A 23,967-nucleotide genomic window follows, 5' to 3' on the forward strand; every position below is an offset into this window, starting at 1 on the left:
CGAACGCAACGCACTGAGATTCTGAGGGAAGCGAACGCAACACACTGAGATTCTGAGGGAAGCGAACGCAACACACTGAGATTCTGAGGGAAGCGAACGCAACACACTGAGATTCTAAGGGAAACGAACGCAACAATGAGATTATGAGGGAAGCGAACGCAACAATGAGATTCTGAGGGAAGCGAACGCAACAATGAGATTCTTAGGGAAGCGAACGCAACAATGAGATTCTGAGGGAAGTGAACGCAACAATGAGATTCTGAGGGAAGCGAACGCAACAATGAGATTCTGAGGGAAGCGAACGCAACAATGAGATTCTGAGGGAAGCGAACGCAACAATGAGATTCTGAGGGAAGCGAACGCAACAATGAGATTCTGAGGGAAGCGAACGCAACAATGAGATTCTGAGGGAAGCGAACGCAACAATGAGATTCTGAGGGAAGTGAACGCAACACACTGAGATTCTGAGGGAAGCGAACGCAACACACTGAGATTCTGAGGGAAGCGAACGCAACGCACTGAGATTCTGAGGGAAGCGAACGCAACACACTGAGATTCTGAGGGAAGCGAACGCAACGCACTGAGATTCTGAGGGAAGCGAACGCAACACAATGAGATTCTGAGGGAAGCGAACGCAACACACTGAGATTCTGAGGGAAGCGAACGCAACGCACTGAGATTCTGAGGGAAGCGAACGCAACACAATGAGATTCTGAGGGAAGCGAACGCAACACACTGAGATTCTGAGGGAAGCGAACGCAACGCACTGAGATTCTGAGGGAAGCGAACGCAACACAATGAGATTCTGAGGGAAGCGAACGCAACGCACTGAGATTCTGAGGGAAGCGAACGCAACACACTGAGATTCTGAGGGAAGCGAACGCAACAATGAGATTCTGAGGGAAGCGAACGCAACACACTGAGATTCTGAGGGAAGTGAACGCAACAATGAGATTCTGAGGGAAGTGAACGCAACACACTGAGATTCTGAGGGAAGTGAACGCAACAATGAGATTCTGAGGGAAGTGAACGCAACACACTGAGATTCTGAGGGAAACGAACGCAACACACTGAGATTCTGAGGGAAGTGAACGCAACACACTGAGATTCTGAGGGAAGCGAACGCAACACACTGAGATTCTGAGGGAAGCGAACGCAACAATGAGATTCTAGATGAATGTGTGTAGATAAGTTGCACACATTTAAACAAGACATGCTTTATTTCTGCTACTTATTATTAAAAGATACATAGATCAAGACATAAGTTCATACATTTTCAATGAGCAGTGTTTTTTTTATGTTTGAACCCTACATGTATGACCAGAAGTCTAAATTGTACAGATTAGAGCCGTGTTTGTGGGGCTCAAAAATACAACTTGAGAAGCTCATGATGAGGGAACACTGTTATAACATGATTAAAGGCTCATAAAAGTAGAACTGGAATATTTTGTGTCCTTTAATTAGTATATCATAAATTGTATGCTTCCCTCAAATGTACGATTTATGGTGATGACCTACTGTCTCCATAGCAGCGCAGGGGTCCGACGCGGTACACGGCCTCTGAGCCGGAGCGGTCAGTGTCTCCCACCACCAGACGGCTGACCGGGAGGTGGTCTTTGTACGACAGCACGCCAGAGTCACTAGACCTACAAAAGATACAAGAAAAATGCCTTTAGTATTGAAAAGAAATGAATGTGCTATGATTCAATCAGGAGGGAATGAAGGAAAGTGAGTTAATAACCCAAAAAAATCATCAAATGCAGAATCTACATTAGTTAGAATATCAACTTAAAGGTGCACAATGTAACTTTTCTGGTAGAGAGAATGCCTGGGCATGCCTCACTGACAGTAAGAATGCATGTTTTTCAAGTTATTTTTGATATAATAAAAACTCCTCAAGATCCATGAGTTTAATGCCTTTCTGTGAAACATTCCAGTGAGTGATCTGTAGTAGTTCAAACTATTTGAATGATGAGAGGCTGACGGTTCTGCTGCTGCTGGGCACAGTATCAGTGGTGTAATGGGAGGTGAAGTGATGAGAGCCTACCAAGTGTCGGCGTCGGCGTCACAGTTGCAGAAGTAGTTCATGTCCACACAGTTCTCCTCCAGGCTGCACGAGCACTGCTGCACTCCAGGCAAGAAGCCACCCCAGTAGCTCCGCCTCTCCCCGCTCTGGTCCAGCCAATAGGAGAGAGGACGGCCATCTGCAAGTTCAATCAAAAGCAAAGTCTATGTCAGAAGTTTGACTTTACTGTTATCCAAGACCACCACTCTAACTAACACAGAAATATAGTAAAGTGGGCAATTTATATATTCATATTTGTATTGTTTTTGGCCTTTAAAGATGCCCTCAAGTATCTCTGCTTTGGCATCTCATGTTTTAAAACTAACCCTAACTCTATGTTTAGAAAACACACACACGTTTTGCATCAGTTTCCAATCCTGGTTTTGGCGTTAGCATGCCATCTAATGGCAGCTATGGGAATTGACGATGGAAAAACTAGCCATTTAATACAACTTACCTTATAACATGATTAAAATCTAAAGTAACTGTCATCATCCAAGCTCGAGACACTGCATGATGTGGGCCAAAGGAACCAAGCATTTGTTGACAATTCCCTCTAATTATTGATGACTAAAAGTTGTTGAACAAGAGAAAATATGAAAGGGAATATTACAGTGTAAGCTTTTAGAATGTTGGAATGTTCCATTTTCAAGTCAAAAGCATACTCCATATTTCCGCACTTAAATAATCCTGAGAATCACTGAGCAGCAGCAGCCACCACCGCCGCCGCCGCCGCCGCCGCAGCAGCCGCAGCAGCCGCAGCAGCAGCAGAATGTCTTCCCTGCTCGTCTCCCCTCTTTCACGCTATTGACCCGCCCACTTCTGTTGTACTCACACTTCTGGTCGAGCGGGATTTCCCTTCACTTAAGTAGAGAGGCCGCTAAAACATGCTATGAAGTAGATTGATTGTGTAAAATGTCTAGTGTTCATGTGGCCAACAAGTCAACAATGCACTGATTCCCTGGACCTGAAAACCACTTTTTAGTCTGTGTAGAATTTATTTGATATTGCGATCGGCAGCCCTATGATAAATGATACAACCAGAAGAAGGATTACAACGGGTCCCGTAGTAATCTGACTAGACTACTGTCCTGTCTAATAAAGCACAAAAATCCTTCAGAGAATAAAAATAGGTTCTTTTTCAGGTCACCCTTGAAAAAGAGGTCTCGATCTCAATGGGTTCTAACCTGGTTAAATGCACTCTGCACTCTGTGAGCGGGGCATGCCTTTTCTCCTCTCTCTCATCACAAAAGCACACACACTCATTGCACTGCTTATTACGCAGCGACGAGCAGGGCTAACCAGTCTAAACTTAAGACTGATCCTAACTACAGAGTGTCTAGAAGAGGACAGATATGTTTCTTATGTTCGTTGTAGTTTTCTTCAGAGCGTGTGCCAAGCAGCTGTAATTTCCATGAGGAGCTGTTGATCTGAGCAGAAGAGTGTTTTGGCACTAAATATTTCAAATGCTTGTATCAGTTAAGAGTAAGTGAAAGTTGATTTACAGCAATGGTTCTCAAACTGTGGGGAGCACAGGGAGTTTAAACTCAGTATAAAGGCTATATTATAAAATTATTTGAAGTCTAACTGGCCTTGATGAAACATGGACAGTTTTATAAGATATAGTAGAAAACTCGTGACCATGATACATTTAAAATACAATATTATGAAGAAAATTGGGAACTTCTAATTTGTCGAATGACAAAGGTGACTCAAACGTAATGCAAGTAGGGCAGTAATATTGTAATACAATTCAGTTTTTAGCACTGTGACTTTACGATTTCAGAGCAACTTGCCCAACACTGCCATTAGCTTTGTGCTAACCACTCTAAAGCCGCGTGTCCACTGCACGATCTGCAATGAAAGATTCCTGAATGTGGAGAAAATCTTGAGTAAAAGTGGGTTGTAGGTCTCACAGAGAGAAAGGGATATGGACTAAACTAAGAACCGTCGTACGTCCAGGACAAGACAAGCCGTGACTGGGTCTGGTATGTTGGAATCTTTGCAGCAGAGAGAGCTATTCATCTCATTAATTTAGTAACTTTTACAAATGCAAAAACACCGCTAGCATGTAGCCCTAGCCTCTGCTAACCGGAAAAACAACAGTGACTTCACCACGTGGAGCCTAGAACTTGATATTTACTCATACATTTGGTTGTACGACTGTCTTATGACTTAAAATTCCCCACCTCTTGAAGACGACGAGTGGACACCAGACCTAACTTGCTCATTGCTAACCAGGCTAACATTCAACTGGCTGAATGCAAACCATGCTAACATAATTCATCTATTATTCCAGGTCTTTTCACAGTAAGAAGCATAACAAATCTGACACACATGCCAGCTCTCTTCTCCGCACAGCATGATGTTCTGACCTGAATGCCTGTCCAACTCAAACCTCCTATTACACATACAATGTCGCTGCGATAATCACATGCTTGTGTGTGCTCGCGCTACATCGAGGGACCAGAGCAAAGTAGGATTTATGAATGTTTTATGATGATTGTGGAGGTTGTGGAGGGCAGATTGTTGGAGTGTTGTGTGTTAATGTGAAACAGAAGCACAAAGAGTCATTGTGCTTGTGGCGTACAACAGGAGCAGTGAAGGTAAGTTCTGGAATGTTCTGGAATGAAACTTTGGAAGAGTTCCAGTGCTGCCTGGTGGTCGAGTGGTTAAGGTGCAGCACACATGTCAGGCTCCAAGTGTAGCCGGCCACAGGGTGGTGAGTTTGACTCCCGGCTCCGACAATGTACTGCATGTCTTTGCCTGTCTCTCATCCCCAGTTCACGCTAAAAGCTGTCCTAGTTAATAAAGCACATGGGTTATATCAATTCCTGTTCCCACCCCCTTTTGATGCATTGTTAAAATTTTATCGTTTTGCTCCAAAATGCAAGAAAATATTGATACTGGCAGCCATCGACTGAGAAGTTGGTGAATATCTCAATTCAATCCCGAGGGATGGAGGTGTATTCACCTTACTCCAGAAGCCCATCCAAGCGTCGACATACGATGTAATCCTTCTTCTGGTTGTGTTAGTGATCACAGGGCTGCTGACCTCCAGAGAAAATAAGTTCTACAGAGACTAAAAAGCCGCTTCTGGGACGCCCAGGTTGTCGGTGCATTATTGACTTGTTGAACATTGGATATTATACGCAATTCAATCTAATTTATAGCATATAAAGTAGTGGTGAGACTTTTCCCCTCCATTTAAACCAACGGAATTCCCACTGGACTGGAGTGCGATTACAAACTGTCGGGTCATGTGGGAAAAGAGGAAAAAGTGGGCTGGGTGAATAAGGTCAACGGTGTCAAACTAATTACCTAGAGATTGAATTAGATAGTTGTAGATGTCGGGATACGATACCTCCGGCCACTGTGCGGGTCATTTTAACAAAAGGAACGCATTTTTTTCTTAGTTCAACCTTGATCCGATATCAGTATTGAATAAAAATATTCACCCAAAAAGGGGCGTGGCCGCAGTGCTAGCCCAAAAGCACCCATGTGACCGCAGACTATCCAGTATCATGGAACAAATGCTGCGTTCATGTGGTCCTCGGGTGTGTGGCTTTGGGAGATGACAAGTCCAACTTGATTGGATTAATGTGTTTTATCTCGGAAAGTCTGAATTTTGATATCACCAATAATCGAAGTCTCTCATTACAACCGCATTTTATAGAGCTGACAGCAAGAGTTGTTGTTTTAATTCAAATAGTTTAAATGGGCTGCTTTCATGTACGAAAGTAAAGTCTGTTTTTCCCCAGTATGGATATAGGCCTATTGTAAAAGCAGTTTTTAGGGTCAAAATGAGACCACTGAACGTTGTCTGTTAGCTTTTTATGATATGATGATAAACTCTGCTCTGGGCTCTAAAAGATGTGAAAAATGCTTAAAAACTCATCAATATGAAAATTTAGGATGCTCGACTGTATTAATTATGTGAGAAAGTAAGAAAATCAGGTACAGTGCCTTTAACTACTACTTCACATTCCATTTCAGATTACTCAACCTGCACCCATCCGATAAAAGAAAACTTGTACCAATGAACCATCAGATGAATGGATAATGGGCTGACAGTGACCTTTGGTGTTGAAGAGGCGGGACTTTCTGCAACTGTAGACCACTTCCTGTTGGCAGTGCTCCGAGCCGGCCACTATCGCCCTCAGCTGGTCGGAGGAGGCGCTGTAGTTGAGGTCCATGACGTGCGGCTGGAGCACAGAGGAGCCCTGGACCCTCACTGCCTCTGTGCTGTTGTGACTGACCACGGTCCACACTCGCTCCTCTGGAAACACACAAAACAATCAAAATCTTATTGTGTGATTTCTGGAGTTGTCGGATTAGTGAAATGTAATCTAATTGAGACACTGATTCAGCGAGCTAAAGTGACAAGGAAAAAAGAACCGAAAGATGATAGAGAAAATGGTAAATGTTATTAGGGTAATTTTATTGTACTTGGTCCTTTTATTGTACTGGATTAAACTGCTGCATAAACCACTCGGCTAATGGGGAGCTTTTTGATGATTAAATAATAACCTGATTATTGTACTTGGATTTTTACTGGCCATGTAAAGGAAACTATTCTCATTCCAAACAAAATGCTCCTCAGTGACTTTGAGGCAATTTGAGCACTGACAAAAATTATCCAAACTAATCTGGTGATGGTATACATCTATTTTTTCATGCATTACCACCAGGTGAAATCACAAGGAGGGATGAGAGTTTAGTCCTCTGGGGTAAATATTTATGATTACTCAAATGTGTCTAAGTAAAACAGCTTCCCTGTCGGTGTTTTCTCAACTGGTTCATCTGTACTCAGCCTGTGTATGTGTGTATGTGTGTAAGACTGTACATGTGACTTGACTGTGGGTTGTGTGCGTGGGGCATGAGGAATTGTTTTTAATTGACTGAAAAGAACAATGTGGTACATCTTTTTAAAGTTTGATTGATTGATTAAAAACCCAATGAAAAACATGAATAAACAGTATAAAGTATGTATCAAATTGTCTCACTCTGAATTGAGTTCTACACAATATCAATCTGGACAGGCTCTCGACAAAAGCAGTTGGAACAAGAAGTAACGTCATGAGGAATATGTGAATGTAAAAAAACAAAATAGTGTATCCATCTGCTAAAATAGGCAAAAGTACATTTGTCGGCGTCGCCATGTTTGTTAGGTCTGTCCTTTTGACTTGCTGCACTATGATTGGTGACAGCAGAACTCAAACCAAACCGCGCGAGCCAGTCCAGATGGACAAATATCATGAGAAAAACCAGAAGAAAATCAAGCTTGGATCAAGCAGCTGTCCAACCCTTTCCCTCTAATCAACAAGTACAAGTACAAGTACAAGTACAAGTACAAGTACAAGTACAAGTACAAGTACAAGTACAAGTACAAGTACAAGTATCATGCATCAGTGGAGCACCACCTCCCCATGACTAATTATAACACTGAAGCAACAATAACATGTTTACCTGTACAATACATGCTTATTAAGGCTGTGGAAAATAGCACTCAATTAGCATGTTTCTGCTTAGCATTTTGCTTAAATTGGCTCTACATGTAAACAACGTGATTAGTGTAATGCATGTTATTCACATGTATTAAATGAATCCATGTTGTTTAATTAAGCTGATTAAAATGTAATCCTCTCAGCGTGTGTTGTCCATGTTATACTGTCAATGTACAGATTATCCTATTCTGTTCCATCTGGTTTACAGTAGAAGGAACAGTTGAACAAATTGAACAGAAGAATGCAGATAATTGTCAGAGTCAGCCAGGTCCATCAGCAGAGATGCTGAACATCGACTGTGTGACGCCGTCAGGGCAACGGCACAGCATGCCCTTAGCAACAAAGAAGCCTCATTTGTGCCAAACGCACTCAGTGATGCATCTCATTCTAACCTTTGAATGCAGCAGACCTTTTATCATTTTTATTTATTGTAAAGCTTGATGGACTTGTTGTTTGTGTCATGTGATGGTGAACCAAAGACTAATTTCCACTATGACGGACCAAAAAGTTAAAATCTCAACAAACCATAATACATCCTGTTTCAAATGTCCATATTCCCACATAAACTGTAGATGTTTATTTATCCCAGCCTGATTAGACGCTGTCACTCCTTCTCAGAGACACTTATTATAACGCGTATGATTCATTTTTAAAGGCTTAGAGAAAATCCTCCTTGGGCTTGTTATTTACATGTAATGACTGGTTTAATTGAGGTCATCCTGATGGGGCAGAATGATGGGATTAGAGGGACAGGACACAAGCCGAGGCGCTGTTCAATTATTTCTCACAATGTTGACAATTCTCAATATGAACACACTTTCAGAGGATAAAGCAGAAGGCCTTGTAGCATAAAATACATTCAACTCTATTTTGGCATAATAATAACAGACACTACTATGTAATGTATGAATAATAAGATGAAGAAATTCAAACTAAAGGGTGATTACACACACAGCTCAGTTTCACATTTTGAATAAAGAAATTAAGTGGGTTTTAAAGGACACATATTACGCATTCTTTGTATTGTTACTGACATTAAAACGTGCTCTCGAGTAGTGTTTTAGAACTTAAAGTAATATACATATTTAAAACCACACATGAATTTCTGTAGGTCAGGTGTTCCCTCGTAAGGATTTTGTGCCAGAACTCCATCTACTGGCAGCAGAGGGAATTATCATGGAGAAATAATAGCTGGCTTGCTAACGTAAACATGTCGAACGTGATCTAAAGTAGAAAAGCTCAGAATACGTCTGGCGCTGGTTTGTGGACTAAAATCGGTACAGGAGGTATTTCTCCCTATGACATTGTCGAAGTTTAGTCTATACAGACAGCGAGAGGCGAAGATCGTTCTCAAAGTCTTTATTTGATGAAAACATGGAAAAACAGGCAAAACAGCAGCATGTTGTTCGTCTTGCAGCTGAGATTCGACTCTTCACAAGATTTAGCTGTGTTTTATAAAGCTGTTGCTTGGGTCTGATAAAAATGGCCTGACCTTCGCTATGACGTCCGCTTTAAGATTGTTTAGATTAGTCCACAGATAATCAGAAAATACACAGAATAGTTGAAATACACAGAATAGTTCATTGTGACCCATATGCAGCAAGATCGTCGTGACTCATGATAAATAGGACACAGACGTGACAATAATTTGATTAATATCCACAATTCCCCCTTTTGATCACATCCACATGTGATCACACTAAAGAGGCACCAGACGCAACCTCAAAAAATAATAGAACGTAAACCCCCCAAAAACATACTAATTGTTTAAAAATCATATTAAATCATTGTATAATATCGCAACTCAATAAAAGAAAACATTTATTAAACATAACCCATCATGGACATAAAACGGTGTGAGACAAGGAGCATCCCCAGTTAGTGTAAACACATGGTGGGATGTAGTAATCAGATTCTGGAAAAAGTCTAGGAGTCTTGTCACTATCAGAGTTAGATTCGTGTTTGGCAGAGTAATAGCGTGTGTAATCAGGGTCAAAAGATAAGCAGGTTGTCTAGTAAGAGCAGATGCAATCAAGCGTTCTATAAGTGATCTAAGACAGCATAGCATCCAATCATAATCAATACACAGGCAATAACAATAATGGTGAAAAACAGAAACAGTGCCAGCCCAAGGCCCAAAGATGTGGTATAACCAGGGAGACCACAGGGTGGTGGTAGATTACGTCATAAGGCGCTGGTACAGCTGGCAGCCCGGTGTAAACGCTCTCTCTTCTTTCTCACACTTATTGTGCTTTATCTCCTATATTTTGTAAATATAGTTAGTATATTTTTTCTATTTTACTGTACGATAGGGACACGCGCTGGAATAGTTTTTTAATTCAACTGTTTTTGACTTTTTTCGGCTGGATTTGAGCGTTTTTCGTTGCGTTCGTTGTGTTGTTGTGACGTGAGCTAGCTCCGAGCGAGCCCACCAGCCCCCCCCTGCCCTCCGGCCGCGCTAAAGTACGGCGTGTCGTCGGTACACGTTTATATACACGTTTATATGAAAGAGGAACTTCACGAACGATCGGGACACGCACTGGAATCGCCTTAAATTAACTTGTTTTGACTTTATTCGGCTGGATTGAGTGTTTTCGTCGTGTCGTTGCGATGTGTCTTGGCTCTGAGTCCCCCGGCTCCGGCCCCGCCCCCCGGCTCCGGCCCCGCCCCCCGCCCGGCGCCGTACCGCGTTTCCACAAAGGAGGAACTGATGAAACTGCGGAGAACAGTCGTCTTACCCGGAGATCGTCACGTTATCCCGTCGCAATACTGACCTAACCTAATACTGATGTGCAATTCTGTCTTATGTGCAATTACTGTGAAATTCATGTGCAATCTATGTGCTGTCGTGACACATATTCATGTGCAATTACCGCCGGGATCACATGCAATGGTATTTATTTATTTATTTGTCTATGGGAGTTTTTATTTATTTATAGGTGGTCTTCTACTGAAAGTGTTTTTCAGACTTCCTATAAGTGATCTGTTCTTCTGTATCTGCCTCTGTATCTACCTGCGTTGCACCAATGAAATTTCCCCATGTGGGACAATAAAGGAATATCTTATCTTATCTTATCTTATCTTAGATGATTCTGGCTTGACATGGGTGGGCTCATATTCATCATTTGAGGTCTTTGAAATTGGCCAGGTTGGTTTGGGGCCATTTGGTGTTGACCTCTTTGTGTTTGCCCTATGGGGCAGTCTCGAACCCAATGTCCACTTTCAAAACAGTTTAAGCACTGATCAGGAGTCACACTGAACCTGTTTTGTCCTCTTCCTGCTCCTGCCCCACGTCCTCTTCCACGAGAGAATGTGTTACGTTCACGTCCTTGATTGTAGATGATTTCTGAAGCAGGTGTGTTGTTCTTTGGTCCTGTGGCGGATGGGACTGCCTGTGGTTGTGTCATAGTGGGTTGTACTTGTCCCAGGACCATTTTAACCGCCATAGCAATCTGTTGGGCACTGTCTGACACTGGATTATCTTCTGTTGCCGCAGTCATTACCTTGGCGGACTTATTTTCCTTCTTTTTATCATTCACCTCTTCTTGGAGCTTTTTGAGTTGTAATTTGATCTTTGCCATTTTCATTTTTTCCATATCCTCATTCCGTCCTTTTTTTTCCTTCAGGTACCTAGCAACGAGATGTTGGCAGTTGGCATCAAACTCTTTTTCTGTCTTTGAGTAAAGACCAACAACATCAGCCAAATGATCCTGGACACATTTAGGTAGTCCTTTCACCAGAGTCGAAAAGAACATGAGAGTGTTGCCAGTACCAGGTTGTATGGGCTCTCCAGTTGCATCATGGAACTGTGCTTTAGCTCTTTGCTTATATGTAAAGTAGTCTTCATCATTTTTCATTTCCAGAGCCAACAGTGCGTCAGGAAGACAGGTGGGATACATTCCTTTAAGTACCTGAGTTAACTGAGGCTTTATAGTGGCAAATGATGTGGATGCTCTAACTGGAGCATGAATCTGTTTGGATACTTCAGAACGGATCCTGGCCGCCGTATTCTCATCTGTGGCTCTTATAAGAATTGCAGACACATCTCCCCAGCAAAGTGTTTCTCCTGCAGTATTCGTGGTCAACGCTCTGAGGAAGGCCGGCGCACCTTGTGTCAGTTCGGGCAGTTTTAACATCAGCCCTTCAAGATCTTTCAGTGCGAATGGTTGGTACACTTCTTGGTTACTTGCAGTCATTTGGAGAGGTGCAATGAGTGGAGGAGCCTCTTCATTGCTAGAAAATTCATCATCTTCCTTCAAATCCTGCATCTGTCTTTGTTTTTGAGTGGGTTCTGACGGGACCATAGTCAGAGTACCCGAGACTACAGCATATTTCGATGGCAGCTGTGGTATGGTTCTGGTTGTATCTCTTATCAGAGATGAATCCATGGATGAGCACTGCAGGGGAGGAGCCGCTGGAGTAGAAGTGTGGGGAGCTGGTTTTTCTTGTTCCGTGTCTGTCATAATTTTCTTCAGTTCTTTCGCCAGTTGTGCATATGCACTATGATGTTTGTTTTCAGTGGAGGGGCACTGCAGTTCTCCTTTGGCCAGAGGTGGGGGGGCGCTATAGCTGTGACGTCGATCTTGTACCCCAGTCTGCTCGCTCTCCTCATCTGTTCTAGAGTCTTCATCTTTGTTTTTGTTATTCACTCCAAAAGGGATGCGCTTATCGGCTCTGTTTTTCTGTTTAATTTTGTTTTTTTCTGATTGTTTGATGCTCTTCTGGTTTCACTTGAATGTTGGCCAGAAATAGTCTCTCTTTTCTGATTAAAATGTCTTTTGCCATTTTATGTAGTTTCACTGAAAAGGATAATTTTTCTTCATGTTCTTTCAGTTTCTTTTTGTCAACAGTTTTTCCTTTCACTGTCCAAATCTGATGTGTTTTGTAATGCAGGACCTTAGATTGATGATATTCATGAATACAATTCCATTGTTGTTCTGTGAGAGGAGCCACAGCTTCATCACCGTGATTAATCAATCTTTTCTCTGCATATTTTTGGAAGAGGTTCTTCATTTGTGTAGTTTGCTTTTTTGCTTCCTTTGGGATTTGTTCATTTGCACGGATTGTGTTTTCGAGATCCTTCAAAAATGTATTTATTTTGACTGGAATAAGGTCCATTTTATTTAATTTATATATATCTTAATTTTAAATTTTTATTATTATTATTATTATTTGATAATAAAAAAGTGTGGCAGTCAGTGGTATTTCAAAAACAAACAAAACAAATAAATAATTTGAACAATAATTATAACAATAATAATGAAATTAAAGCCGCAAGCGGCAATGATCGGCCCTCGCCACGCCGCCGCCGCCACGCCGCAAGAGGAGGGGGCGCTAACGCGCCCCAATGGTCCTTTTATTACGCCTACTGCTGAATCTGTGACGCTGTCACATCTTCTCCCCTTTGTTTTACCATCAAAAAGCAATTCTATTTTAAATTCTTGGCAAAATGTGCGGCTTTGCCGCGCAGTGACCGTGACTTTTTGAATAAAAATGTGGATACCTTTTGATGGTCCACCCCTGAAGATGAGTCTCACCAAATTTCAGGTTAATAGGGCTAACGCCCTGGGAGGAGTTGGTGAAAGTATAAAGTGTAAACATGTTCTGGTGATTTCCCCATTTGATGGGGATGCTAAAATTGAGTTTTGTGTCAAATTTCATATAATTTCGCAAAACTAAACATTTAACCTCCATATAAAATCTGTAGGGGGCGCTGTGGCGCCAAATTAATTTATTTCACTTCAAGTAGGTTTAGGGCAAAGAGTTTAACAACTGATTCTAATTTGACGCAATTCGGACTTTATCTGCGCAAACGGCAGAAATGTTAAATTTGGGAGATTTCTGAAATTCTAGCTACAGTTTGCGGCTTCGCCGCTCAGAGACCGTGAGAGGTATCAATGTAATTTGAATGACTTTTGATGTCCCACTCCTCAGTTGCATTTTCACCAAATTTCAGCTTTTTAGGGCCAACGCCCTGGGAGGAGTTCGTAAAAGTACGACGTTTGGAAAAACTCCTGAGTCATGTTTAGCCATTTTTGAAGCAATATGGCCGACATTTGGTTGGGCGGACGGCGTTGCTGTAATAATATTTTTTACTTCTCTTGTCACCATCTACCTCTGCGCCAAATTTCATGATTCTACAATCAGATTTTTTGTGGGTCATTTCCTTTCTCTCAATGCATTTTTGGTACATTTGGTTTATTTTAGAAAAGGGAAATAGCCAGAATGTAGAGAGGCACGATTTTTAGGTGTGCAAATTTTTGTGACTTTTCGTCAATGTTCACTGGGTGAAAAATAGGGGGGTTGGTCCGGAGAAGAAGAAGAAGAAGAAGAAGAAAGAATAATATTCCGATGCGAAAACAATGTTTCCCATTTTTCAAATATCATAAACTATACATTTTCGGAAAGCGCTCGCGCTTTCCTACCTCATGGTGTGGGTCCCTGGTCACTGACGGGTACTTTCGTTAATTTTGAGTGGGCTCCGCCCACTTTGTGTTTTTGGCCCTCTATACAGTAATAATGTTCAATTTTTGCATTACATGCTTATATGCACGGAACATGCAAGATATGGGGAATGTATTCGTGAGCTACTTAGCGCAAATGAGTGCTTTATAAGGGGAGTGCGCACTTTTGCACGGGCTTCGCCCGTTTACAACGGTAATGTTCCATTTTCCTACTACTAATTAGTATGCACGGGGCGTGCATGAGTGAAGGAGTGCGTTAGTGAGTGTTTGGAAGTGGGCGAGCGCTTCGCGCTCGATTTCGTGCGCACTACGTGCGCACTTTCGCAGGCGTGCTTCGCACGGCCTTACGAGATTAATAGGCTTCTCGCCAGCTTGTGGCGCTCGGGCCTAATAAAATAAGTTTAGGGAAAAAAAAATATTTTTGAAATTGAAATTTAAAATTAAAGATTTAAGATTAAAATTGAAATTTAAAAATGTAAATAGAATACAAACTTGAAAAAATAAAATGAATTAAATAAATACAAATTTCACCTAGCCACAGAGGGTAGTTAATCTTGTCAGTACTTGGCTTTAAGCCAAGTAGTAGCTTTCTTAGTTCCACGTTTTATTTTATTTTTATTTATTTTTTCCGGAGTCCAACTCCCTTTTAAATCAGTCCAACTGATTGTCTAAACTAATGAGCTAACATTCACTAAATTCATACTTGTATGCAATGTGGAAAATTTAGATCAAGTTTTGGCAAACTTCACCAATTTAGCATTTTCAATGTGCAGATTTTCGTAATAAATACAAGAGGTTTCTGCCTTACTTTTGTTGAATGTCCCAGTCACAATTGTGAGTCAAAAATAAACTGGCAATTGACTCCTCTTGTCTCTCTCTCGTCTCCTCTTGTCTCTCTCTCGGCTCGGTGTCCTTGTTCTCCCATCATTCCCAGCTGAACATTTACTGGACGCTATGCGTCGTCAGCCGACATCCAGAAGAGAATTGTTTAGAGCAAAATTCAGATGTTTCCATTCCAAGCACGATGAGAGACCCGCATCCTCCACCAATTCTGTCGAAGTTTAGTCTATACAGACTGCGAGAGGCGAAGATCGTTCTCAAGTTCTTTATTTGATGAAAACAGGGAAAAACAGGCAAAACAGCAGCATGTTGTTCGTCTTGCAGCTGAGATTCGACCCGTCACAAGAATTAGCTGTGTTTTATATAGCTGTTGCTTGGGTCTGATAAAAATGGCCTGACCTTCGCTATGACGTCCGCTCTAAGATTGTTTAGACTAGTCCACAGATGATCAGAAAATACACAGAATAGTTAAAATACACAGAATAGTTCATTGTGACCCATATGCAGCAAGATCGTCGTGACTCATGATAAATAGGACACAGACATGACAATAATTTGATCAATATCCACAATATCACACATCTGGGGAATTTGAAAGTGAGTGTTTGTGAGGCTCAGAGAAGGAGCAGAGAAGTTATCAGGATGAATGAAAAGTGTGGCTGACCCTAAACACATAAAGGTAAGTTTTTGACATGGTAACGATGTAATAACATGGTCAAATTTTGGATAATGTGTGTCTTTTAAGGCATAACTGCACATATTGTCCACCTTACTGTGCAAATAAGAGAATCTGCTCAGAATTTTTTGTAGTTAGAACTCATATTTCCACGCGCTAAACCCAGTGTTGTCGGCAGTGTGTCAGCTCAGTCACAAGTCACCGGCCAGAGAGTGTGTGTGTGTGTGTGTGTGTGTGTGTGTGTAGTCCGCTCTAATGATTTCTCCCAGGACATAGACTGTGTTGTGGATCTATACACCGCCTAATGCAGTCTGAAACTACACTTAACTGTCCATTTATTTTTCGTTGTTACACTTGACACACTCGACCCTTACACACTTTTGTTTTGGTTACAAAAACTGCAGTTTTGCAACATTGCTAAATTATCTTTAGCATTTCTAGCTTTTAGCATGACAGAGCATTGCTAAATAGTACAGAGAAGTGGCAATATTGCAATGATTCTGTATTTTATTATACTGACAGAAATGTAGATCTTAAAATGAAAACATTTTCAGACTAAAAATGTTCCAAGTTGTCATGTTTTAGTTTGACATTCTTCCTAATCAAGCACTCACGTAAGCATTGTTGTGCTAAAGTTGACAAGTAAAAAGTGAAGCAAATATAAAACATGTTAATTGTGAACTAGAAATAAGACTAAGTCAACTAACTAGCTCTTTCTGTCATTTTTGAGAACTGGGGAAACTAAACTTTGAAATTGTGGAATAAACCCAACATACAAGTAAACAAATGTGATTTTCTGAAGCAGTGTTTTGTGCTGTGTGGGCAGTAGGGGGCAGTAGGGGGTGTTCTCGCGCTCTCTTACCTGTCATGTTGCAGTAGACTTGTGTGGGCCCCAGGGGTCCGCTGCCGTCAGGGTCAATGGAGTAGATTCCAGAAGAGCTGCCTATCAGTTTGTAGGCCTCACACGAAGGCTCGTAGATGGCTGGAACCAGACAAGGAATGATTTATATACAATTGTATTTACATTAAGACAGATCTATGAGTCTTCTAGTCAACTCATGAACACACATTCAGGTAAACATATAGACAAAAGATGCCTCAACAGTAGAATTAGCATTATAAACACACGTCTTTAACATCCACTACACTGTTCACTGCCTAATCTTATAATACTCTCAGACTCACTTAGTGAAAAACCCATAGATATAGAATTAGACAAGAAGTACTTATGTTAACACTGCGCTAGCCAGGCCATTACCATGGGAAACAAACAAAAATTAGCTTGTGCTAATGTAATGCAAGCACACTGTTGTGATTTGAGAACGAGTCTGGTGATGATTTATGGACATTTTTTGTAAGACCTTTTCAACAGGATTAATGAAACAAGTGTGAATAAAGCTAAATAGCTAAAAAGTAGATTTTGCATAATATGTACCCTTTAAAACCCAAATTTGACAACTCAACTTTCATTTCCTAACATACTGAATCCCTGAAATGAGCCACAAGATCCTGACTGAAATCCTGCAACTTTACAGACACTGACGGGCGTCATTCTATCCAGCGTTTGCAGTTTCTCTCCATTTTCAGCTGCTACAGATCCGGAAACTGTAATTGTCTTATACAGTAAAGCATGCTCAAAAGGCCTCAGATCAGCCACTTTTAGCACTTCTTCAGTTTACCGTAAATCTGCTATAGCTGCAAAATCATCACAATTTAATCAGCTGCAGAGTGCTGCCCGGCGGTCCTGTGGTGATGAACAAGGTACTTTTCTTGTTTTAAAACATAATCTGTTGGAGAATTGTATGCAATTGTCTAACTGGTGTTTATTTTAAGTTTTAAGAAATAAAATGTCAGTTGAAAATACCCCTATAACAGTATTTTCTTTAGTTCCTGTAACTGTTTTGGCCCGGTCCCCCTGCCTATTCACCCAGTCCACATGTGTTCCCGGAACTATCGATTTCAAACCGAGCGCTGAATATAGGTCTACTGCACTTTCTCTCCGTCAACCAGCTTTTCCGTACACAGCTTTTCTTCCAGCGCGCTCCCCTTGAACCCCGACATGAACAGAACTCCTTTGTCGCTCAGATCTTGTACAAAGGAGTATTTTGTGCGCCCGTCTTGTTGTAGTCGTGGCGCTGGAGGAAGCTTGTGTCGAGAGCTGGGTTGTTGAAGTGTAAAGCGGAAATGTAACTGTGTGTGCGGAGAAGCCGAAATCACAGAGCGCCCATCGTAAAGAAGTTACGGAAATGACTTTGAGCGCAGTCCGTGGCTCTCAAAGCGTCTTGTCACCTTTATCACACGAGTACAGGTCTACGTCTGGCTCACGGTCTGGGTTAGGTGTTAGGGTCTTTCCTTATTTAGAGTATGGGGGCTGGGCCTTATCATATCGGGGATGGTATCTCGTCATTTGCTTTTGTCGCGATACATAATCCTTTTTCCTCACAGTTGCAAAGAGATTGGAGCTAATCATGAACATTTACACCTTGATACGCATTGACACCGACTGTGCACGCTCTGCTGACGCAAAAAACACTGATAATGATTGAGAAAAGCTGAAGAGTGGAGCGTTTGAGTCAATTATACAGTCAATTTATATCCTAATCGCAAATGTTCTCTTTTATGACCTTCCTCTGCTTTAATTTGAGTTTTTCTGGGTTATTTAATTCCACACAGCATACATTGGAATTACAGTGAATTAATCCGCCAAGCGCAAAATACAAGCTAAGCCCTATCTGGACGGGATTAGCTTTAGCTCAGGACCGCAGGTAAATTGTAATAATTACGAACATCGCCTGTGTTTCTAGTCCTGTGCTGTCCGTAAAGAATGTTCCCTTTATTTTACCGACTGTATTTCAGCAAACTCAGAGGTCCCTGGGTGAATCTAACCCCATGCGAAGGCTCATGTCTGTGATTCGAGCTGTTTTAGTCCCGTGCCTTGAAGCTTACGTCGATTCAAAATGTCTCTGAGTCCATTTTCATATGATCCATTTGCCACAAAACCTTCGCCAATACAATTACAGTTTTTTTTTTCTACAATCAAAAAGTAAAAGAGTCTCAAAACAAACTGCAGTAACAACTTGACCCCCGGCAACCGAAGGCCGAGCTGCGGGGAGGCTCTTTAAAGAAAGTTTGTATGCTTTTGGAGTAAAGTTTGGATTTGGAAAAGAGAATAAACCCTGGCAACATGGATGATTTAAAAGGTTTGTATCATAGTTCAATGTGTTCGCCAGTTCTGAAATGAGTGAATTGCTGACATTGCTTCTCCCCTGTGGATGCTAACAGAAAAACACAAACGTTGTAGGGTAATTTGAAGTTGACTGAAAAACAAATCTCTGAATCTTGCAAACCTTAATAATAAAGACATTTGTACAACATGACAATTACTTTTGCCAGGGGTGGAAAGTTACAAATGCTGTCATTAAGTGTAGATTTGTGGGGTAATTGCTCTTCTTTAAACAAGTATTCAGAATCGAGTTCAATTCAAGCGATGTGATTGTAATTAGCTACAAGCGGCGGCCTCACCTCTGCCTCTGCTCCTTCATATGCCAACAAACAAAAACGTCATTCAGCTGTAAATTGCTTCATTAATCAAGATTTGTATAAAAGATGGTTCTAAAATGCAACTAAAATAGCACAGGAAAAAACTGAGGATTATTTATGGTTTCTGCTAAAGATTATGATATATTATACCGCCCGTATGAGGGCGGTATAAACCTAAAACTTAGGCTTATTTTATTTTATTTACTTATTGTTGCTGTAATTTGGTGAAACCACTCTCTGTAAAGCACTTTGTGGTTTTTATCTGTGAAAACCCCCATAGAAATAACATTTTCTTTTTCAGTCTTAATATTTTTTCAAACACTATTTAGTTTTGTGCAACTTCTCTTTGAGCACCTGTTTTAATCTTACTGTTTTTTTGGACATTTAAGTACACTGCGCTCATTATTTCTATCTTTCTTATACTATTTAGTTTTGCTTCTAGTTTTAGTATCTGAATATTGATTTTTTTTGTTTTTTTTGACAACCTGGAAACACTTTTAATAGCCTTAAAAAATAGTAACAAAGATTTATTAGGATAATTTATCAGGAACTAATTGTTACTTTATTAATACTGTAACTTCTAACCCCTTAATTAAGTATTTGTTCATTTTTTAAACATTTTTTATTACTGCTTATAATTGTGTAGTTAATATTAAGTGGTATAAACAACATTTGCACTGCGATATCTGGTGTCTTTGGTCTTAATAAACCAAAGACCAAAGACTTAATTAATAATGAAAACATAGTTTATTAGGGATGATTCAGGCTTAGGAACTATTCCTTAATATCCTACAACCTTATTGTGGTAAAAGGAATGATGAGAACTTGGGGAATTGTATACAATATTCTACAAATCATGTATTTTATAACTGAAACATTGTGGAACATTAAGAGCAAAAGTGGTTTCTTGATGGTTTTGTCAGAAATGTACACATTTATACTTTTGTACTTTTAGAGACCAGCCCCCAAAAAAATGTTTATTTGATTTTTATGACTTAAATGTTATTGGACCCTGCGACAAGTTGGCCACTGTCCAGGGTGTACCCCGCCTAAGGCCCGAAGTCACTGGGATAGGCTCCAGTCACTCGTGACCCCCGAAAGGGAACAAGCGGTAGAAAATGGATGGAAATGTTATTGGAATTGGTTGAAAATAATTGTGTACAACGGCAATTGTGTAAATAATAGAATGCAATAATTCACATACAAATTTGCTGTGATCGAAATGTAATGACCAAACCACTTAATTAAGTAGTGTCTAAGCCTGAATCATTCTTCACAAACTAGTCCATCATGAATTGAGTCTTTGTGCATGCTTTATTAAGACCAATAAAGATGTAGTTATTACAATGTAGTCCAGATAACTACTGTCTTATGAGATATGGAAATCTTCATGTTCAAAGCGCCAAGAAACTGCAAAAAAAGGACAAATTGCTCCTGTTTTCTGACTCTGTGTTTGAGTGGTTGCTTTTCTCGGTGTCTGTGCGCCGTGCCAGACACACCAGCAGCATACAAAGCACACACGTGAGCTCTGAAACACTCCTCCAGCTCTGTCTACGAAATGCCCCCCGACTCACTCTGTCCGCAGCAATCAGCCCCCCGCGTGTGGAGAATCTAAAATACTGAACATGCCGCGTAAAGCCAGCATGCTTACAGTTGTGGCAGGTGGCGCCGGAGTAGCCGGTCCCCGAGCAGTCGCAGGAGAAGGAGCTCCACGTCTGCAGACAGCGGCCCCCGTGCTCACACAGGTTGGGGAGGCATCTGAAACCACAAGAAAACACGTAGGTTAAATGGTTTGTTGTCTTCGTCGGTGAAGGTCATTGTTTAGCTCAGTGTTGCAGTTCTTAATCGACCATTCCAGCGTTTTGAAACAGAACACCTGCATTCTAAAAGCCTTTTCAATGGTAGAGTTAGCATCAGCTTCCAAACATTGCAAAGTATGAAAAACCAGGGGCTGAACACTCGACCACACGCCAGTAACACCAGAGCAGGACTGTTCTGCTGTTCAAAACTATTGGACTGAAATTAACAATGCAACAATGTTTTCCACTGTCATCCCTCTCAACTTTAGATCAATGTATTTGGGCCTGAGAGCTCCTGCCATGGACACAATAAATGGATCCTTTTTTAATGTACTTTTGGAGGCACTACTACAGAGGCCTGTGAATCATGCACAGCTGCTCAGAGGTTTTTGACATCCCCCCACAATCTTGGTGCCTAGAGAGGAGCATGTTCTTTGTTCTCCAGGTCATGTGATTGTCCCATGCAGTCACAAGTAACGGTAGCACAACCTGCACTATGGATTAATACACAGATTCTGTAAATCGTGAACTGAACCCAAAGCTACTGAGCTTTCTCAGGAGGTACTGTCGCTGTCTCAACATTTAATTAGAAGTTCATTTGGGCATTCAAGATTTTTTCCCCTTTCATTTGTTCCAAAATTGCGCCATGACGCTGCTGGACCAGACAAAGTACTGCACGTCGCAGTGGGCAGGTCCGAGGGATCTGTGAGAATGGGGAACGTCATCGCTTCACTCTAAACACAACTTTGACAGGCTAAAAGGGAAGAAAAAACTATGTGATTAATAGCAGACGGATACATTTTATGCCGTACTGTGAGAATCCAAGCACATAAACGAAAAACGAAACGCAGCTCCTGTTATGTCTGCGATAACGGAACAACCTTATAAATGAGCTGAGATTACCAACACCATTTGAAAAAGTTTGAATAAGAACCCAGAACTCATCAAAAGAAAGTTTGAATGAAAATAAAACATGATTGCAACACTAACCCAAAGCAGGGATTTCGTTGGCGTTCACGGAGATCTGAAGCCGAGCCCATAAGAAGCCTGTCTGTTTCCTGGCTGCGCTCGGATTTCCTGTCACTCAAACGGCGCTTTTAGCTGTTTGTCAATCTGCTGGTGTTGAACTCGGCTTGCTTTGATCACACCACCATGGCGCCGCTCACAAATCATTTATTTATTTCATTTATTTCATATTTCGAGACACAAAACGAAGAAGAGGTCTGAAAAGGTTAGGGCGCCACGTTAATTATCGCTAGTATTTTCCGTCTAAAGTACTTTGCGTCTGCGCTTTGATTTGTCGCCTGCGTAGAACTGATAGAACATGCTGTTGACATGAAAAGAACGCTGTCACAACCGAGTGGTTTTTTCGGTGACTGTGCAAGTGTCCTGCAATTCACATTAGTTCTCGCAGCTAGCTGCGTTCTTCATCGACGCACGAGCCGAGTGATCCACCGCTAAGAGTTGTTCAGGTTTTTGTTTTGTTTTTTTCGGGTTAGACAAACTCGGAGACGAGGGGTTGGTAGGGTTGTGTCAAGGGGGCAATCATTTGAAGAAATGGTAGGAAAACGCTGCAATGAAAAGTCTGGAGGCTGTTTCGAATGTTGGTAAAATCAAACTTGGCAAACAGATTTGAAAATATATTGGAAAAAATGGCGTACATGGGAATAAACCACACAATGTTCTAACTCTAGAAGCCATTGTTTGATCATTCTCTCTTTACACATTTTTAGTGTTGTTGTACAAGGTTCTCTCCGTAATTATAAGATGAACCGGGTGCTAGCGCTGCAAGATGTATCGCAATCAAATCAAAATTGCAATTCAAACGGTCACAATTAGCAAATTGCAAAGTCTGCAATTACTGAAAACAATAAAATAGGCTGTTTTATTCTGTATAAAACCTTGTAACTCCAAAAGAATTCAATCTCTTCAAACCCGTTGCATGAAATGCATGGGATTCCTGAATTAGCTAAGCAGACTTTTCTCAAATGTTTAACGACGGCCGACGTGTTTAAAATGTGCACTTGAACAGCAAATATGGGACACCACACAGGTCACATGGTATCCAGCCCTGCATTTTGTTGACACAGAATTTTTCAAAGCTGTGGAAACTAAATAAACCCAGATGCTTTTCAGGTGGCATTTCAGTACAACCAGAATAAATAAACGGCATTAAACAATTCAATTTACATTTTTTCATGTTTAAAAATGTCTTGTCTAACCTGCTTGTCTCCACGGAGTTATTAGTAATGCATTTCTGTGGAGCATTTCACGCAAAGCAATATATAATCTGCAGGTAGAGATGCAGGTGGCGGACCAGAACAGGGAAGTTACGACAGAAAAAAACGACTGCTGCCGCGGACTAGCATGTGTCGTATCGTTTTGGTCCGTTACAAAGTGAAAGTAAAAACTTGAATGTGTCTATTTTAGTTACGGAGAGAAAACTACTCATGAGTAATGCAGTTCCTCGTGTCTGAAAATCAAATACTCATCCAGGTTTGCCAAGCGTGTGGTTATACGTACGTGTGGCAGCCAATTATAGCTGTTTTAGTTTTAGTGCTAATGCTAAAGCTTTTTAGCCCCTCATTGGCAGTTATTTGGTTCTTCGACGTGCTGCAGACTCGGACAAGAGTGATCCGACTGGTTCTCTGGAGAAATGAGACAGAACTCGGATCAAGAGTGTCCGTCTCCCTCAGCAGGTGGAGTGTCACGAGTCTGGCACCTTCTCACCTGCTGACGACCTACTTCACCCTGCTCTCCATCTGGCAATCAGGTCCCGTGCCTCCAGACAAGTACAGTGCAGAGATTTGCTCCAGTATCTACCACTAGTACTGCACTATGATGTTTTGTAATATTACTTTATTATTTTAAATGTTAATCCGTCCGTAGGAAATGAGAATCAGATTTGGGCCAAAAAATCGTCCATTCCACCTTTAAAGTAGTTTCTCTACTGTTGCTGCGACTGTGCAGAGCTTAGCTAGCTTGTTTGCTAACGGTAGGGGGAGATAAAGGATACTTCAACTTAACACAACAATTAATTACCTCAATAAACAGTCTCAGACAAAGGTTATTTAAG

General features: G+C 41.2%; 2 protein-coding genes across 2 annotated transcripts in view; both read right to left on the reverse strand.

Annotated features, from left to right (window-relative positions):
* Nucleotides 1-23,967, reverse strand: part of LOC140359387 (complement C1q-like protein 2) — a 249,498-nt gene that overhangs the window by 114,491 nt on the left and 111,040 nt on the right. The window lies entirely within an intron of this gene.
* The window catches only part of LOC140359386 (contactin-associated protein-like 5), a 170,950-nt gene that overhangs the window by 36,095 nt on the left and 110,888 nt on the right, over nt 1-23,967 (reverse strand). Inside the window, exons 10-14 of the mRNA XM_072444287.1 lie at nt 20,744-20,850; nt 16,415-16,534; nt 6,144-6,344; nt 2,048-2,204; nt 1,519-1,646 (exon numbers count right to left, since the gene is read on the reverse strand). Coding sequence (XP_072300388.1) covers nt 1,519-1,646; nt 2,048-2,204; nt 6,144-6,344; nt 16,415-16,534; nt 20,744-20,850 — 713 coding nt within the window. The remainder of the gene's footprint in view (nt 1-1,518; nt 1,647-2,047; nt 2,205-6,143; nt 6,345-16,414; nt 16,535-20,743; nt 20,851-23,967) is intronic.

This window comes from Eucyclogobius newberryi, unplaced genomic scaffold, assembly GCF_026437365.1.
Source record: "Eucyclogobius newberryi isolate DKJ021-1_F unplaced genomic scaffold, fEucNew1.0.hap1 SCAF_14, whole genome shotgun sequence".
NCBI lineage: Eukaryota > Metazoa > Chordata > Actinopteri > Gobiiformes > Gobiidae > Eucyclogobius > Eucyclogobius newberryi.